Source organism: Carcharhinus amblyrhynchos, chromosome 1 (assembly GCF_965287045.1).
Source record: "Carcharhinus amblyrhynchos chromosome 1, sCarAmb.v2.hapA, whole genome shotgun sequence".
Classification (NCBI taxonomy): Eukaryota; Metazoa; Chordata; class Chondrichthyes; order Carcharhiniformes; family Carcharhinidae; genus Carcharhinus; species Carcharhinus amblyrhynchos.
In genome coordinates this window covers 174,864,630-174,884,662 of record NC_137324.1, presented here as the reverse complement: position 1 = coordinate 174,884,662, position 20,033 = coordinate 174,864,630, and the positions used below count along the sequence as shown (strand labels likewise).

Sequence of the window (20,033 nt, the reverse complement as noted above, 5' to 3'; positions counted from 1 at the left end):
GTATTCTGCAAACAAGTTGCATTCACTACCTTTTTCAATCAGCTTCTCACAGCTTTTATTTAAAATTATATGGACTTTAATTAAGTACAATGTATAAATATAAGCTACCTCCATCATTTCTGGCTATATTACGTATGAGGGCATGTTGCTCCTTCAAATTCTTGATGCTTTGTGATATTTCTTAAAATCATCCATGTTCTTGAAGGTAATTCACTCATTCTATTTTCATCAGACCAGTACTAAGGCACAGTGTACTAATGTCATGGGAACGGAATATGGGTGCAAGCTACCACAAAATGTCATTAAAATGGTATTTAACTTTTAAACATAAAAGATCCTGGGACTACCACTCATGCTCTTGATATTTATCCATAACACAATAGGTAGTGGTGATCAAACAAAACTCAGCAGATTTTAAAATATTTTTTCCTTCATTAAGAATGAACTCATCATCCTTTTGGTCTAATTGGGAAGTAGTGCCGTTTTTAAAAGCTACTATATGACAGAAAAACATAACTAAAATGACACTTAATTAAGACGAACACCCAGGAGACAGACTTGTGTAGAATACATCAGGTATAGAACATAAGAACATAAGAAATAGGAGCAGGAGTAGGCCATCTAGCCCTTCGAGCCTGCCCCGCCATTCAATAAGATCATGGCTGATCTGTCGTGGCTCAGTTCCACATTCCCGCCCTCTCCCCATAACCCTTAATCCCCTCTCTTATCAAAAACCCATCAACCCGCGTCTTAAAAATATTTAGCGAGGCAGCCTCCACCACTTCAACAGGCAGAGAATTCCAGAGATTCACCACCCTTTGAGTGAAGAAGTTCCTCCTCAACTCCGTTCTAAACCGCCCCCCCCCTTTATCTTGAGGCTGTGCCCACTAGTCCTTCTGTCCTTTCTGAGCGGGAAGAGTCTCTCCACCTCTATCCTATCCATCCCATTCATCATCTTATATGTCTCAATGAGATCTCCCCTCATTCTTCTAAACTCTAACGAGTACAAGCCTAGTTTAAAGAATGTACCATTACTGTTGATAGATTTTTTCAACTTCTTGTAGAGGGCAGAATATGCCTGTTCCTGTTTATCAGACAATGAACATATTTCTATGCGATCTTGTTTGGGTGGCAGTTGTTGCAAGACCTAAAAAACAGATTTAGTACACTTAAATAATGAAGCAACTTTCAAAACCAGAAACAGCAATAGGAACACAAGAGCTGACAGTGGCCATTTTCCAACGCAATCAATTGATTTACAGCCCATTAAAACATACAAATAAAGTCTAAAGCATTTTTGAAATCTGTTCTTTCCATGTTTGGAACTTACATTTATACTTATTTTTGTTGGGAAAACACAAAAAAACTTTGCTAAAATGAAGTAGTCTGTTTCAGATGGTCAAAATGGCTAGAGTACAGTTTTGTTTTGCAGGCTGCAGACCTTTAACACCAAAGGCCATATTAATATTCAAATTAAAATTCTCACTGATTTGCATACTTAACAAGTTGTTGATATCAATCAATTTTCGGTTTAGTCTTGGGATTGATCTACCAGTGGGGCAAAACTGCTTAAAACCTGACTTTCAAAGCATCTAGAACACACAATTCCAATAGAACAAGAGTGACTAAAAACAAGTACAAGTGGAATGAGTGCCTCAAGGATCAGAAGTGTGGACATCAAGGATCAATGATTCATTAAATACTAGTAGCTTGAGAAGTACTTCTAGCAACAATGGATTGTGTGTTAGATAGATTCAAAATACCTTAGGATAAAAAACTAAAAGACCATTAAAGCAGAGTGGATTAATTTAGGATAAGAGTTACAGGCTGCCCTTTATGTGTATTTTAAGGAAGTACTGTTTCCATAGAAACACATATAACCACAGTTAGAGAAGTTAAACATGTATTCTTGAAATAAGTGTGTATTGAAAGAACATACAGCTTGGCTAATGGTACAGAGTTCTAAGACATCATAGGAAAATAGTCCAGTAAAGTGAACCACATTCTTTAAAACAACACACTCAGAAGCATAGCTCTTATCAGCATGGACTTTAGACAGTCCTTACAAATAGAAAATTCATAAGCCATGGACAAAGCCAGCAAACTCAGACAACTTAATGACTAGACAAAGCCTTAAACCAAGAAAGATAGTTTGGAGTCCTAACAGGTGGCCATGAGAAAAGCAGTCAATCAGAAATCACTGGTAACCACTATTCCCATGCTGTCCCTACAGAGGACAACTGTAATTGACCGAGGTATATGACATTTACTAATAATGATTGACTTGTATTAACGATGACTGCTTCATTTTCGACTGAGCATGAGCCAGTGGGCATGTAGAATGACTTCTGAAAATTGTATAACTATATTGCCGATGTGATGAAACTTCAGAGAAGTGTTGGATCGCCCAATCCTTCTCTCCCAGCGTACATTGGTCAATAAAGAAACGTCTTTCACTAGGATACTACAGTCGCTAGTCTTTGTATTAGCTAAAATTAAGGTCAATACTTAGCCTCTGAAGAAAACCTCCAACATTGTATTATCAATAATTAAAAGCAATTTACTAAATAAAAAGGGCCATAGCTGATGCATTCCCACCGGAAACAATAGTTACCTGTATTCTATTTAAAGGCTTATATTTATAAGGTATTCATAGCTTGGAGTAGTGTACAGTATGTGTCCTACAAAGAGCTCCGGTTGGATGGGAAGAAATTTATTTGCTAGATTCTGGCTACTAGATACCCGTCTTTTAGTCTTCAATCAGGGACCTATGTAGGTAAGTTTGGAAGAACAGACATCAGATGAGAACAACTTGAAGCCTGTACCACTACTTGTTGCATAGATTCATGTTGAAAAACAGGCACGTGGGAGATGTTAAAGTTTTTCATCTAAGGAAGCAACTGCCTCCCGAGGGGCCAGCAGGAAGTGAAAATAAAAAGAAAAACCCAAATAGAAAAGGCCCTATGACATCCATTAAGCTGAAAATTTTTTAAAAAATACACCTCAAATAATTTGCTCATCTCATTTTTTCTGGGGGGAATTGCTTACTGGTGCACAACAGGTAAAAATATTCGGCAAGTGAACTAATTTCTTCCAGCAGAATCAACAGTTTATATTCTAGTGTACGCTATCAAATTAGGTGAACTGCAGGTAATATCAACAATGACATTTTTATTCAAATAATAAAAGATAAATTAAGAAAACTTTGAACAATTTTCTCAATGCACTAGCAACTTGGCCAATTATATTCTGATGACATGTTGTGACTTTAAAAGGTCCAAAACTAGACTCAGTATTGTTTATTATAAAAGCAAAATACCACAGATACTAAAAATCTCAAATAAAAACAGAAAATGCTGACACAATACTCAGTAGGTCAGGCACCATCAATGGAGACAGAAATGGAGCTAGTGCTTCAGTTTGAAGGCCTTTAATCAGAGCTAGCTCCAGCTCCTCGATCCTGAACCACATTCAAGAATATTAAGTTCAGTTCCAGAGCTTGAGCACAAAATTCAAAGCTGGCTCTTTAATGAAATACTGAGGGAGTGCTGCACTGTTGGAGATGTAGCTGTTTGGAAACGTTGTTCCCATCGGTCAGTTCTTGTTGATAAGAAATCCCAAAAAATTATTCTGAAGAACAGGAGAAATTCTCCATGGCGTCATGGCCAGTATTTATCCCTCAACCACCAACCCTAAAGCTATTTAAGTCATTGTTTTGTGGGACCTTGGTGCGTGCAACTTGGCTGGTCATTATCACACGGTTGTTTGGGGGAGTTTGCTGCATGCAAATTAGTTACCACGTTTCGTCCATTATAAAAATGACCATACTCCAAAAATTACTTCCACGGCTATGAGGCACTTTGGGACATCCAGTGTCATGAAAATACAGGTAGTCTTCCAGAATTTTCAGTATTTAATTTTAGTTATTTTTGTAGTGTATACATGTTCAAAACAGTCTCTTGCAGAACAACGCTACTGAAGAAGCCTGCACAATTAATAGGTGGTGACTTACAATCACATGTACACTTTGCGCTGATAGCATTGTGCAACATGCCAAGTCTGCACAATGTAACAGAAACATCATTCAGACAACACTTTATACGTCAGAAAATAAAGCTATCAACGCATCAGATTGCAGGTAGAAATATATTACCTCACTCTTTACCCGCCTCAAGATAAATGGCTTCATGATCTTTTTGGCATGAGCAATCCTCCCTTTCTCAAAAGTACTTTGCTGCTCCAAGATTTTCTACAAAGAAACAAGAAGAAATTCAGTAAACTGTAGTATGGAATAAATTAAAACAATCAAACAGTGGTTATGCCAGAAGTACCTTTGCGCTTGAATCAACTGAAAAAAAATAGGAAAACAGTTATTTTGGAGAAAATACAAGTACATGAATAACAGTAGACTACACTCCCAGAACCTGTGAATAAAAGCAATCACATTTTCAGCATTCACCTCTGAAACCATCCACCAGAAACACTGGTTAGTGCAGAACACAGCTCTCAACAGATTAAATTCTTTTTTAGCAGCAACAATCCTACACAAAATGAGTGTAGATGGTTCTTAATGGACACAGATGCTTGGTACAAGGCTACACAAAGTAACACTAAATTGGCAATCTCGCACCAGAGCTTCTGTTAGTAGGAAATGGGAATGCCATATGGGGTTTCTAAGTTGGCCTTGTACATAGTGAAGTCCAGAGATATTTATTTTAAATCAGCTAAATCACATTATTGACTAGCACCATTTGATACAGATACTTGATGTAGAAAAATAGAGGGGATTGGGGTGTGGGGGATATCAAAGAGTTCTGGTGCTTATACATTAATTCAACCCATAAACATTTAAGACATTCAGGGAGATTGTCACTAAAGCTTATTTTAGAAAAAAAAAGTACAAAGAAAAACAAGGTTATGAGAGACAAAAACATCTTTTATAAGCATCTTTTCTGAGCACTACATTCACATACACCTTCAAAGATATAGCAACAGAACACAAGCAACCATTCTGAGTATAGCTTGACAATACAAACTTCAGGTTTGGGACTGCAGAAATGCCCCAAACATATTACAAGATAATATCTGCTGCACTCAGGTTCGCTTCAAAACAACTGCCTACACAAAAGGCTTGCACATCTCTTGATGTGACCTTCTTCACCTGGCAAAACTGCCTTTACCAAATGCTGTAAAAGAGCCACTTTACAGGCCTGTAATGGGAAACTCATCTGTTAAGAATAGATTCTTATCCATTCCTGACAGAAAAATGCCCACTTGTTTTTATGTTGCTGTCTGAACAATAACTGCTAAATTCACGCCCTTTGATTGCATACAGCTCGCCTGTAGCAACAAGATTTTCCAGTTTTGTTTTCAGACAACTGACATCTTTTCTACTATCAACACATTCTGCTGCTTCACTTTCAGGCAGCGTTGCCCTTTATTCAGTTATTAACACCTATTTTAGGTCAAAGCTTTAAGTTTTTAATACCATCAATTTCTTTGACTTATATTCCATGACATCTTTGTCATTTAATCTCTTCTGCCCTTCAACCTATCGGTGGTCTTCTATTCTGCTTCACCTGCCTTTCCCCTCTTTATTCAACCTCTTCTCTCATGTTTCGAAGAGTCTTATTGAACTTAATATATTAGTGTTCTCTTGCTACATATTTCACCAGAATCAGAGCAGTACAACATGGACCCTGGCCCTTCGGCCCAACCCGACCATGGTGTCCTCCCAGCTAGTCCCAGTTGCCCGTGTTTGGCCCCAAATCCCTCTAATCCATTCCCATCCACGTACTTAGCCAAAAGCTTTTTACATGTTGCTATTGAACCTGCCCCCCTCAACCATTTCCTCTGACAGCTCATTCCATACATGCACTACCCTCTGCGTGAAGCAGTTGCTCCTCTCACCTTAAATCTATGCCCTCTAGTTTTCAACGAGGCAGGTAGAATTAGGGACCTTGCGGTGAAGGATCCTCTTGGGGAGAGTGATCATTGTCTGGTGGAGTTTCTGGTGCAGATGGAGGAGGAGAAAGTGGGTTCCCGGACACGCGTACTTTGTTTGAATAGAGGGGAGTACGGTAGGATGAGAGAATTGGCGAATGTTGACTGGGGCAGCGCGTTGGAGGGAGGGTGTGCTGAGGAGCAGTGGAGGATCATTAAGGAGATCTTTCTTGGTGCTCAGCAGAAATTTATTCCGATGGTCAAAAAGGACTGTAGAAGGAGAGGTAATAAGCCGTGGATAACGAAGGAGGTGAAGGAAAGTGTTAAATTAAAAGCGGAGGAATTTAGAGTAGCTAAGAGTAGTGGGCGAGAAGAGGATTGGGAGAGGTTTAAATGTCAACAAAGATTGACAAAGAAGTTGATAAAGGAGGGTAGGAGAAACTATGAAGCTGGGCTAGCGCTTAATATAAAAAAGGATAGCAAGAGTTTTTATAAATATATAAAAAGGAAGAGGCTGGCTAGGGTGAACGTTGGTCCTTTACAGGATGAGAAAGGGGACCTAGTGGTAGGGGATGGGGATATGGCTAAGGTATTGAATAACTTTTTTGTTTCTGTCTTCACGGAGGAGGATGTGAATAATTTGCCGGGTGTTAGCGATGGAAAGGTGGTAGGACTGGAGGGACTTAATGACACTACTGTTACTAGAGAGGCGGTGCTCGACAGACTGGAGGGGCTGATTGTGGACAAGTCCCCAGGACCGGATGGAATGCATCCGAGGGTTCTGAAAGAAATGGCGGAGGTGATAGTGGATGCCTTGGTGGTTATTTTCCAGACGTCGCTGGATTCCGGGGAAGTGCCGGAAGATTGGAAAACAGCTAATGTTACGCCGTTGTTTAAGAAGGGTGCCAGGCAAAAGGCGGGGAATTATAGGCCGGTTAGTTTAACGTCTGTGGTAGGTAAAATGTTAGAATCCGTCATTAAGGAGGAAATTGCGAGGCATCTTGAAGGGAATTGCTTGATAGAGCAGACGCAGCACGGTTTCATTAAAGGGAAGTCGTGTCTGACAAATTTACTGGAGTTCTATGAGGATGTGTCTAGGGCGGTGGATAGAGGAGAGCCGGTGGATGTGGTCTTTCTGGATTTTCAGAAGGCGTTTGACAAAGTACCTCACAAGAGATTACTGCAGAAGGTCGAGGGACATGGAGTTGGGGGTAGGGTGTTAGCGTGGACAGAGGATTGGTTGTCAAATAGGAGGCAGAGAGTGGGGGTCAACGGGTGCTATTCGGATTGGCGGATGGTGACTAGTGGAGTGCCCCAGGGGTCGGTGCTGGGGCCTCAGCTATTTACCATTTATGTAGATGATCTGGAGGAGGGAACCGAGTGTAGGGTGTCGAAATTTGCTGATGACACCAAGATCGGGGGAACGACAAATTGTGCGGAGGGTGTGGAGAGTCTGCAGAAGGATCTAGATAGGCTGGGTGAATGGGCCAGGAAATGGCAAATGGAATTTAATGTTGGCAAGTGTGAGGTGGTCCACTTTGGTAGGAAGAATGGTAGGAAGGACTATTACTTACGTGGCGAAAAACTGCAGCAGGCGACGGTGCAGAGGGACCTCGGGGTCCTTGTGCATGAGTCGCAAAAACCCAGCTTGCAGGTGCAGCAGGTGGTCAGGAAGGCGAATGGGATGCTGGCCTTCATAGCGAGGGGGATTGAATATAAAAGTAGGGAGGTCTTGCTGCAGCTGTATAGGGCATTGGTGAGGCCGCAGCTGGAGTACTGTGTGCAGTTTTGGGCGCTGCACCTGCGCAAAGATATTTTGGCCTTGGAGGGAGTGCAGAGGAGGTTTACTAGGCTGATACCGGAGTTGAGGGGGTTGAGCTATGAGGAGAGGCTGAATAAACTAGGCTTGTACTCGTTAGAGTTTAGAAGAATGAGGGGAGATCTCATTGAGACGTATAAGATGATGAATGGGATGGATAGGATAGAGGTGGAGACACTCTTCCCGCTCAAAAAAGACAGTAGGACTAGGGGGCACAGCCTCAAGATAAAGGGGGGGGCGGTTTAGAACAGAGTTGAGGAGGAACTTCTTCACTCAAAGGGTGGTGAATCTCTGGAATTCTCTGCCCGTTGAAGTGGTGGAGGCTGCCTCGCTAAATATTTTTAAGAAGCGGGTTGATGAGTTTTTGATAAGAGAGGGGATTAAGGGTTATGGGGAGAGGGCGGGAATGTGGAACTGAGCCACGACAGATCAGCCATGATCTTATTGAATGGCAGGGCAGGCTCGAAGGGCTAGATGGCCTACTCCTGCTCCTATTTCTTATGTTCTTATGTTCAATTCCCTTACTTTAGAAAAAGATTGTGTGCGTTCATCCTATCTATGCCCCTCAGAGCTGCTGAGTTTTCCAATTATTTTCTGTTTTTGATAATAGATTTGCCTTGTTTACTTTGAAGATTTGTCACTAGAGTTGGAGAACCCACTGGCAGTGAAATAGAAATTTAAATGCCACAAGATGATTTTTTAAAAATTTGTTTTGCTTCGTTACTGAAAATAAACAGGTTGCCTGAGTACAGTAAAAATTGAGGCAAATACAAATTCTGGATTGGTTATCATTGGATCAGTGCTCTAGTACCACAAATGCCTTTTTAAAAAAAATACATGAATCCTTCTCAATATACATCTAGCTATAGAACTACTCTATAGATGGCCTAATACTTACAGTTTTTGAGGAAAACATCCTGCGAATTTCACTGGTACTACTACTGAACATGTTTGGCATGACAAAATTCAACAGCGACATCAATTCTAGAAGATTATTCTGCAGTGGAGTCCCAGTTAACAGCAAGCGATGTTCAGCCTAGTAATTGAAAACACAATCTGATCAGAGTTTCAAACTCAGATTACTCACACTTAAAATATTTTTTATTCAGCTCGCTCTAAAGTACATTGACACACTAAATGAAAATTACAAGGAGCAGAATTATTCTAAGACAGTAAGTATTTGAGACTATCACAATGATATAGGTCTAATAGAATCAGAGTCCTACATGCAGAAGGAGGCCATTCAATCCATCAAGTCTGCACCGACCACAATCACACACGGGCATGTATTTAACCCCATGCATTTATCCTAGCTAGTCCACCTGACACTAAGAGGCAATTTATCATGGCCAATCCACCTAACCGGCACATTTTTGGACAGTGGGAGGAAACCGGAGCACCTGGAGGAAACCTGCGCAGACACGGGGAGGACGTGCAGACTTCGCACAGACAGTGACCCAAGCCGGGAATTGAACCCAGATCCCTGGCACTGTGAGGAAGCAGTGCTAACCACTGTGCTGCCCCATAAAGGAAACTATACCATATCAAGCAATGAATTAAATAAAAGAAAAATACCGCAGATGCTCAAAATCTGAAACAATAGAAAATGCTGGAAAAACCTCAACAGGTCTGCAAGCATCTGTGGAGAGAGAAACATGAATCATAAAGACTCAAAGCATTAACTCCTTCCTTCCAGCATTTTCTGTTTTATTTGAGCAATGAGTTATTCTGGATTAATAAACTGAACAGCTAATTGTGGAGTGGTGCTTCATATATTTTAAAGCTTACATTAAGTGTCATGAGATGCTGATAACGAATGGAACTCATATTTTTCAGCATGTGCCCTTCGTCAAAAACTGCATAATGGAGTTTCAAACGTCGAAAGAGACTACGGTCGTCAGCGTTACTTATTGAGCAGCTATACCTATCAATTGAAGCAACAAAAAAATTATTGCACTCAAATCAGCAGAATGGCAAAATATTCAATGACTTTTTTAACATTAAAAAAAAGCTTTATAAATGTGTTTAATTTTGAGTTTGTTCCTTTTTTCTTATCCATATATTGCCAATGATTATTAGACGATGAACACAATAGGGATTAAAGAACTTCACATAAACATGACAACTAAATAGATTTTCTGCTGTTGAGATGGCTGAGGGGGGGGGAGAAGAGGGGGACTGGTGGTGTTGAGATGGCGGCGTGGGCTCGCTGGGCCGAAGGGCCTGTTTCCCGGGCTGATTTTGTTCTTTGTTGTTCTTTGTTTTAGAACCAACCAATATATAGAAATTAAGTCAAAACTTGGATCAGTGCTGTTAGATAAAATCCACACTGAATGCTCAATATCTAACTACTGCAAGTCCTTACACTCACTACTAGAGGGAGCACCAACTCACGATCTTTAGCAATGCCAGTCAGACACTTTATACTCCCTCTTGTGGCATAGGACAAACATTGCAGAAAGAAGCTCAACACTGCACTTGGTTTCATCTCTGAGGTTGTCTTCATTTTGCATTTCTATGCTCGTTTATACAAACATTTTTATTCAACAAAATTCAATGCCTACATACACATCCATCTTATATTTTCTCCATTATTTAACAACCCAAAACTTCTGTTACAGTTGTGTATCAATAACTTACGTCGTTACTATTACAGTGAAGTCCACAAACTTGTGAAGAATATCAGATCGAAGGACCTTCCGGTCTTCTAAAGATCCTAAACACCATAAGCATCAAATTCATAGTTAGTAACAAAATTAAGCTGATAAAACAAAACAGCTATATTAAGGCAGGGGATTAATGTTGTATATGTATCTATTAAAAATATTTCATTATTTTTGGGAATTTATATTTATTAAATTTGCTGATACTGTTCCAAATATTTAAGTCAAATGAACTGGAGTTTAATCCTGTTATTTAAACATAGAACATAACAGCGCAGTACAGGCCCTTCGGCCCCCAATGTTGCACCGACCAGTGGAACCAATCTAATGACCCTCTAACCTAAACTATTCCAATGTTATCCACACGCTTATCCACTGACCATTTGAACGCCCTTAAAGTTGGCGAGTCCACAACTGCTGCAGGCAGGGCATTCCACGCTCTTGCTACCCTCTGAGTAAAGAACCTACCTCTGATATCCGTCCTATAATTACCAGCCCTTAATTTAAATCTATGTCCCCTAGTATTAGCCATCACCATCCGAGGAAAAAGGATCTCACTATCCCTCTGATTTAGTTATTAATCATGCTGCAAAATGTCATATTTATTAAAACTAATGTCTGATTTCTAGTATTTGTTTAAGATGGTAGCTTATATTTATTTGTTCATCTTCCTTCCAAAGCTTACCAGTTATTTATCTAAATTAATCTGAAACTAGTTACATACAGGATGGGAGGACTGTGTAGTTGATCTAGCCTTAATACTCTAGAGATCGCAACATTAGTTTAAAGGCTTGATTTTACTCACCAAAGTGGCTAATCATTTACCTTTGCTACCGTTACTCAGAATAAAAGCGACTTCAATCACTTCTTTCGCCCTACAAAATCTTTCCTCAAAAGCTGGTATGGGAATTAAGGTTTGATTATGTGCTATGGTCTTCCCATCATGTGGCACATTAACAAAATTCCACCACATCCTTTTGAAGACCTGGCCAGTAAAATTGAGTTTATCCATCTGAGTTTGTTGTATCCCTACATGTCCTGCCATAGGAATTTCACTATTATCCACAATATCTCTTCACGATATTCAGGTACTACCACTACCTGATAAACAAATGTGCATTTTGCATCTGCAGGTGAGAGAGATCTCCACTTATCCATTTTTGATGCAATAGCACACTGGAACTTTCTCAGCTAGCTTACTCAAGTATAGACCAACTTGTTAAATTTCAATTAGGGAGGATTATTGCATCCCTGCTGAATTGTCTGGATCTTAAAGTTTCAGCTAACCAATCCGTCTATGGTATTATTTTGACTTCTGATAGCGGACTTTTGTTTAACCATTGCTCTAAGGGAAAAATTTTTAACCCTTTCCAGTTATCATTCCATTTCTTTAACCTCACTTCAGCTTTCCACAATTATTAGAGAAGCTACTGCCCTGACTCTGGCTAATCATTTCCCATAGGTAAATAAATTGTATCTACAGGTAACTTCTTGAACTCCTCCTCCCATCACTGCTCCAGGTGCACCCAGCACAAAGGTACAGGAATATGCTCCACATTTCAAAACCTGCAAGAGCCCCCAATCTATGTTACAACTGTGGTGGGAGGTGTACAAAGGAGATATGTACTCAGTACTCACAGGCTGTGACAGTCATTCACTCACGGCCAATAATTTTACCTTCGCTATTAGCAGAATAAATGAAACTTTAACCAGGCTTCTTTCAATAAACAACAAACTTGTTTATTATAAAACCAGTCTTGTTGACTAGAAAGGCAAAACTTGCTGGCATACAGAAGGGAATATTGTTAAGGAATAGAGCTGGTTAAACAAATCATATTTGTATGGAGGGTTTTAGAAACAAAAGATAAATTGAAGCTTAATTTGTGTTTCTGTACTAAAAAGGGTTAAAATTCCAGTTAGTTTCACGTTATACAAAGATTCCTGCATTTCTTGAGGTTCTTCCGTTTTAAATTTTGCCTGCATTGTAATTAAGGAATTATGTAAAAGCAATTTCAGGGGCAAGAAAAACTGAGTTGCTGCTGAGCACCCTGAGGTTCACACTGAACTGAGACATTTTGATTTCAGTATGGAACCAAGTCCGTCAGATGCAAGAAATTTTTCATAGGTACTGCCAGTATAGGTCGGACAATAAAGAAGCAGAAAGCAAGTCCCAGAAGCTAAATAACAAAGTCGCAGAAAGACTGAAGTCAAAGGGACAAATAGCCAGAATCTAACCAAGGTAACCAAGTTAAAGGGATAGAGATAGACTCCAAGTTAAAAGCAAAGTTGCAAGGTGCAGATCTGGTGAGGTCGACTAGTAAGCCGCTGACATTTGAAATAATCCTAAGGTTGGTAACGCCTTAATACAGCCTGTGAAAGTGTTGTTCTGTTGGCATTGTTGGGTACCTGACAGATTGTGTGGAAGTTTAAATAAATGCAGCAATCCAGGGAAGAGGGAAAAGTAAGTTTGTTTTTTAGTCACAAGCTGGTTTACATTAACACTAATGAAATTACTGTGACAATCCCCTAGTTGCCACTCTCTAGCGCCTGTTCAGGTACACTGAGGGAGAATTTAGCATGGCCAACGCACCTAACCAGCAAGTCTTTCAGAATGTAGGAGGAAACCACAGTACTCGGAGGAAACCCATGCAAACACAGGGACAGCGTGCACGCTCCTCAGACAGTAACTCAAGCTGGGAATTTGGAGTATTAAAGCAGGGAGGTCTTGCTGCAATTGTACAAAGTACTAGTGAGGCTGCATCTAGAGTACTGTGTACAATTTTGTTCTCCTTATTTAAGGAAGGATATATTAGCTTTGGAGGGGATGCAGAGAAGGTTCACCAGGTTGATTCCGGAGATGAGGGGGTTAGCTTATGAGGAGACATTGAGTAGACTGGGCGTGTACTCATTGATATTTAGAAGGTTGAGGGGAGATCTTATACAGACATAAGATAGTGAAGGGGCTAGACAGAGTAGAAGCAGCGAGGTTATTTCCACTTGGAATGGAAACAAGACCTCGGGGGCACAGCCTCCAAGTACAGGGGAGTCAATTTAGAACAGAGTTGAGGAGGAACTTCACTTCTCCCAGAGGGTACTGAATCTTTGGAATTCTCTGCTCATTGAAGCAGCAGAGGCTACCTCATTACATGTGTTTACGTCACAGATGGATAGATTTTTGAACAATAAGGGAATTAAGGGTTATGGGGAGCAGGCAGGTAAGCGGAACCGAATGACTATCAGATCAGCCATGGTCTTACTGAATGGTGCAGCAGGCTCGAGGGGTTAGATGGCTTACTCCTGCTCCTATTTCTTATGTTCTAACCTGGATCCTTGGAACTGACAGGCAGCAGTGTTAACTGCTGTGCCACCATGTTTAATGAAAGGAGATTGAAATCCTGGATGTGGATCTTGGTGAAGGCATTGTGTGGGAGAAGATTTCCAAGCAACTAAGAAATGTCAAAAGACCCATCTCCTTCAGAAAAGTCATCCTTATTCAATCTGGTCTACAGACCCAAACAATGCAGTTGACACTTATCCCCTCCCCCACTGAAATGGCCTAGCAAGCCATTAAATTCAAGATAATTAGAGATGGGCAACAAACGTTGGGTCTTGTGATGAATGAATGAAAAAAAAAAGAAATTTCTATACAAGGGAAAACACCATTTTCAATGAATAAAGTGACAGGTAAAGGGTCAGGCCCTTAATTAACAGTGTTAAAATTCAGATGCCAGAACTTAAGCATTTAGGCCAAACAGAGGACAATAATGATTATGTATCTGTTATTCTACCACACGTACTTGAGCAAAAGTCCACAAGACAAGTGTTAATCGTAGCAGTCAAGTAGAATAGCAATTTAAATAATTGGCCAATCACAAATGTTTCAAAGTTGCAGTGGGCAACTTTGGGCAGTGACTGGTATTGAAAATAGAAAATACTCATTTATAATATCGCAGCATTTTAAATATTGTTGAAATATGGTGGTCAGGTTTTGCTGATAATGGTAACAGCGGTTGCATGACATATTCAGTTGTTAATGCTTGTCAGCAACTTGTAGTGAGGAAAGAAATATTCCCTGAATTGCAAAAATCATTACAAGTTGCTGTTAAATTGCACCATTTTAGTTAGATTAATGAAAACGGGATCTCATCGTTACTGTATTTATGCATTAATTGGAGACTGAATTGTGCAAAGGTACAACCACAGTGCAAGTACCATCTTAACAATGTGATAAAGACTGCCAATTAACCGCTTGCCCAAAGCGCAAAAAAGTGTGGAGCCTCATTCCTTCGAGTTATGCATTTTTTAAAAATTTCAAATGATCAAATTCTTTTCTTTTACCTTCTAGTCTCTTTGCACTCAGTTATCTCTTTCCCTGATTTCTATACCTGAGTCGCAATTGAATGCACTTGCTTTCTCAGTCCTTACTCTATTTAATACTTAAATCACAAGGAGACATTCCTGGTCTTCATTAAGGTTCTAGTTGTCTTGGTTGTGTTGCTATCAGCTTGCTTTTCCAACAACTTTATGGGAATTTGTTTTAAAAAATTCTGAATATGAGCAATTCTAACTGCTGAGTATGCCATTAGACCCGACTCTAGGAAAATCAAGTTCAATGTGCAAAAAAAGAGAGCTTCTTACTTAAAATCGCAAGTTTACCTCTAAGCTAATGGGACATAAGCATTAATTGCAAAAATACACAGTCTCAAGAGAAAGATGTACTTTTTATGCCCCTCATCTTCACGTGTTTATTTTATCAAAGGTACATACCTGGTTTGAAAGTAGACTATTATCCCTCTTGACAAATGATGGGTTACTTAGATATAAAATACTGGAAGATTTTGCATTTTTGGGTTAATTTTAAGTGCTGTAAAATTGGTCATAGCACCTTCTCTTCCTTACAAAGTTCTGCTGTGTTCTTTTATTTGATGCAATACTAGACAATGCCCAGGCCTAGGCTAATAAGTGACAAGTAACACTCATACCACACAAGTGCCAGACAATGGCTATCTCCAACTTAAAAGAATTTAACTATCACTCCATGACACTCAATGGCATTACAATTGCTGAATCCCCACTATCAGCATCCTGTGGGTTAGTATCAACCAGAAACTGATTTGATTTAACCACTGAACACTGTAGCTACAAGAGCAGGTTATTGTCTCGGAATGCAGTAGAGAGAAATCCACTTCAGACTCCCCAAAGCGTGTACACAAACAAAGCATGAATGAGTAGTGTGATAGAGGACAACAAAGCAGCCTGCTTGATTGCTATCCCTTCCAGACATTCACTCCCTCCAACACCAATAGCAGCAGCAGTGTGCATCATCTACAAGATGCACTGCAACAACACACCAAAGTTCCTTAGACAGCACCTTCCAAACTCACAATAGTTACCCTTTAGAAAGAGAGGGAGAAGGGCAGCAGATTCATGGGAATACATAAGAACATAAGAAATAGGAGCAGGAGTAGGCCATCTAGCCCTTCGAGCCTGCCCCGCCATTCAATAAGATCATGGCTGATCTGTTGTGGCTCAGTTCCACTTTCCCGCCCTCTCCCCATAACCCTTAATCCCCTCTCTTATCAAGAACCCATCAACCTGCTTCTTAAAGATATTTAGCGAGGCAGCCTCCACCACTTCAACGGGCAGAGAATTCCAGAGATTCACCACCCTTTGAGTGAAGAAGTTCCTCCTCAACTCCGTTCTAAACCGCCTCCCCTTTATCTTGAGGCTGTGCCCCCTAGTCCTACTGTCTTTTTTGAGCGGGAAGAGTCTCTCCACCTCTATCCTATCCATCCCATTCATCATCTTATACGTCTCAATGAGATCTCCCCTCATTCTTCTAAACTCTAACAAGTACAAGCCTAGTTTATTCAGCCTCTCCTCATAGCTCAATCCCCTCAACTCCGGTATCAGCCTAGTAAACCTCCTCTGCACTCCCTCCAGGGCCAAAATATCCTTGCGCAGGTGCGGCGCCCAAAACTGCACACAGTACTCCAGCTGCGGCCTCACCAATGCCCTATACAGCTGCAGCAAGACCTCCCTACTTTTATATTCAATCCCCCTCGCTATGAAGGCCAGCATCCCATTCGCCTTCCTGACCACCTGCTGCACCTGCAAGCTGGGTTTTTGCGACTCATGCACAAGGACCCCGAGGTCCCTCTGCACCGTCGCCTGCTGCAGTTTTTCGCCACGTAAGTAATAGTCCTTCCTACCATTCTTCCTACCAAAGTGGACCACCTCACACTTGCCAACATTAAATTCCATTTGCCATTTCCTGGCCCATTCGCCCAGCCTATCTAGATCCTTCTGCAGACTCTCCACACCCTCCGCACAATTTGCCTTTCCCCCAATCTTGGTGTCATCAGCAAATTTCTACACCCTGCACTCGGTTCCCTCCTCCAGATCATCTATATAAATGGTAAATAGCTGAGGCCCCAGCACCGACCCCTGGGGCACCCCACTAGTCACCAACCGCCAATCCGAATAGCACCCATTGACCCCCACTCTCTGCCTCCTATTTGACAACCAATCCTCTATCCACGCTAACACCCTACCCCCAACTCCATGTCCCCTGACCTTCTGCAATAACCTCTTGTTACCACCGCTTGGAGGTTCCCCTTCAAGTCACTCACCATCCTGACTTGCAAATATATTGCCGTTCCTTCACTGTCACTGAATCAAAATCCTGGAACTCCCTTGCTAAGAGCCCTGTGGGTATACCTGCACCACATGGACTGCAGCAGTTCCAGAAGGAGCTCACCACCACGTTCTTGAGGACAATTGTGGATGGGTAATGAGTGCTAGCCTAACCAACAAAGCCCACATCCCTTGAATAAATTTTTAAAAATGCTTGGTTTGTTAGCAAATTTCAACAGTTCCCTTCAAACCACACTCTAATTTTACTAATTTAAATGTGCAGCACAAAATGTTGCTTTTTACTTATTGTATAGTAAGACACACCAGAAAATGGTGTAGCTATTCAAGTGCCTATATGGGGAAAAAGTTTTACTGTACTTGGTTTAAATTTTTAAGTAGAAGCTTGAAACTATAGAATTGGAAGATGAGACAATGGTATCAGATTTATGGTACTTTATTTGTTTCAATTAATGCGAGAGATTGCAACCAGAATATATACAAACAAAAGCTTTGTAGCCCAATTCTGTGGTAACAGTTTATTCTTCATTAAAGTTTTTATGGCACACAAACTTACCATAATACAGAAGGACTTTGAGATCAGGGCACCATTGCTTAAGTTCTCGGATCCAGTTGTCTGAAGAAAAGTTAAATTTAAAACGTTCAGTGAATGAATATGTTTATTTAAACTATGAATAAATCAGGCATTTCTACTCTACGTTTTATGAAATTATGTATGAAATTTTAAAGACATTTTGACTTGCTAAGGAAAATTGCCAAGTCTTAGTAACTTGAAAGACAAATCAGGGCAGGAAAAAACTGACTAGCAAAACAGTTAATTACTATACTTTTTTGTCAGGTTCCTGATAAATTTGGTATCTTGAGTTTTGATGTTACCTAGGGTTGAGGCAGGTACAATGATGAGATGTGGTCCTTTGTCTCCTTCCTGATAAAGATAGGCAAGGAACGATATAGCTTGTACAGTTTTTCCCAAGCCCTGCGTACAAATAAGGCAGTTATTGAAACAGGAAGAAACCACTCCTTCATTAAAAAAATTGGCTTCTTATACTACTTTGTATGCAAAACATTAAAATCCAGACCATCGATGTTTTCCCCACAGTAAATATTCTCAGTGAAGCTACTACTAACATTCTGAAAAGAATACCGACTTGCATTTCAAACAGCATAGTAATAAATGCAGGGAAAAGGATAAACTATAAGCCTTTGAGGACAATTTTTTTTGAGAGATTTTCAGCTATGAAAAGCTTTGTAAGTAAGTCAAGGAGGGGCAAGATTTCTTTTTGCAAATTCTGAGCAGGGTGCAAATTTGGCAGTTCAATTCCCATCCGTATGTTCAAATTTGGACCAGTTACTTATCCCATTTTATCTTTTGGCGATTATTAAAATGGGAATTATTTGAGCTTTGATGGATCAGAGTACTATTGAATGACAGATTATGATTTGAGTAACAGAAATAAAGGAAGCATCTCCAGCGCCCCTCTTATTATTCTGCTGAATTCACAGTAGGGGCGGCACTCAAAATCTTCCAGGTTAACACATATAGAAATTGGACAGGGGAAGAAAAGATCCAAAGAACTGCTGAGATATTAGATAATATGTCAGAAGATGCATCAACCAGCTGGATTAACAGCAGTGCAAAGATTATTTTTACTTACCATTTCATCTGCTAATATGCCATTCACTCGATGTTTATTCAGCAAGACCAACCAATTTAATCCCACTAGTTGATATGGTTTAAGCTCCAAACTGCAGAACAGAACATAGCAAAAGGCAGATAAGACACACTTACTTAGAAAAGACTCCTGCATCTTGCATACACCTTCTACAAGCACTATCTGGCAGATGTTCTGTAATACTTTTGCTGTCACACTCATATCATTGGAAAACTACCATGAGAATGGTAGATGCTATTGGATTGAATATATTAGTACATGTAAACATCATGTTTTGTTACAGATACAATTCAATCCTAAAGAAAATGGGAGCAGGATAGAGTGAGTGGCTAGTGTATTGAGATTCTGGCAGGGGCCAAAGATAACGTTCAGTGTTTAGCTGGAGAAAATTACAGCTCATTCAAGGTCAAAAGCCAGAGAAGCAACTGGATTGCAGAGGGTTGGAGTTGGCTTACGTAAAAAAAAAGGTAGGCCATTCAGCCCATTAAAGTTGCTTGATCTTAATAACTGTGGCCTCAACTCCACTTCCCTACCTGCCGCATAACCCTCAACTCTCTTGCAGATGTCTAATTTAGTCTTGAATATATTCAATGACCCATCCTCCATGGCTCTCTGTGGAAGAACATTCCAAAGACAAAACTCCTGAGAAAATAAATTTTTCTTCATCTTAATCTAAAATGGGAGTCCCCTTATTTTGAAACTAAGCCTCCAGATACACATTTGCCATGAGAAGAAACATCCTTTCAACACTGATCCTGGCAAGCTACCTCAGAATCTTAAGGTTTCAATAAAAATCACCTTTCATTCTTTTAAGCTTGAGTATAGGCTCAATCTACAATTTCACCAATATCCCATACATCTGCAGCATGACCTCCCCACTTCTATTATACTCCACCCCCCTTGCAACATGGACCATTTCATTTTCCTTCCTAATTACATGCTCCACCTGCATATTAATCTTTTGTGATTAATGTACAAGTCACCCTAACCCTTTGTACCACATTCCTGCAATCTCTATTTAATATTTTGCTTTGCTATTCTTCTTGTCAAAGGTAGATAACCTAACATTTTCTCCAACTTCCAAATTTTTATCCACTTACTTAACCTATCTATATCTCTTTGCTTGCCCTTTTGTGTTATACCCAGATTTGGAAATAATGATAAAATGACAAGAAATCCAATAATCGGGAAAGTTGTCTAGTGGTTTCATGTTTAAAGAAAAACAAGCTATTTTAAAATTGAAATTTTATCAGCAAAAACAGGTTGGCTGGGTTGAAGGAA

At 40.2% G+C, this 20,033-nt stretch overlaps 1 protein-coding gene across 2 annotated transcripts in view; it reads right to left on the bottom strand.

The window, feature by feature from the left end:
- The window catches only part of LOC145347795 (SWI/SNF-related matrix-associated actin-dependent regulator of chromatin subfamily A containing DEAD/H box 1-like), an 85,415-nt gene that overhangs the window by 11,399 nt on the left and 53,983 nt on the right, over positions 1 to 20,033 (bottom strand). For both annotated transcript variants that reach the window (XM_080195625.1, XM_080195634.1), the window contains 8 exons: positions 18,735 to 18,825; positions 17,956 to 18,055; positions 17,636 to 17,695; positions 10,403 to 10,478; positions 9,551 to 9,686; positions 8,661 to 8,798; positions 4,154 to 4,249; positions 1,030 to 1,147 (listed from right to left, as the gene is read on the bottom strand). In XM_080195625.1, the coding sequence (XP_080051751.1) occupies positions 1,030 to 1,147; positions 4,154 to 4,249; positions 8,661 to 8,798; positions 9,551 to 9,686; positions 10,403 to 10,478; positions 17,636 to 17,695; positions 17,956 to 18,055; positions 18,735 to 18,825 (815 nt within the window). The remainder of the gene's footprint in view (positions 1 to 1,029; positions 1,148 to 4,153; positions 4,250 to 8,660; positions 8,799 to 9,550; positions 9,687 to 10,402; positions 10,479 to 17,635; positions 17,696 to 17,955; positions 18,056 to 18,734; positions 18,826 to 20,033) is intronic.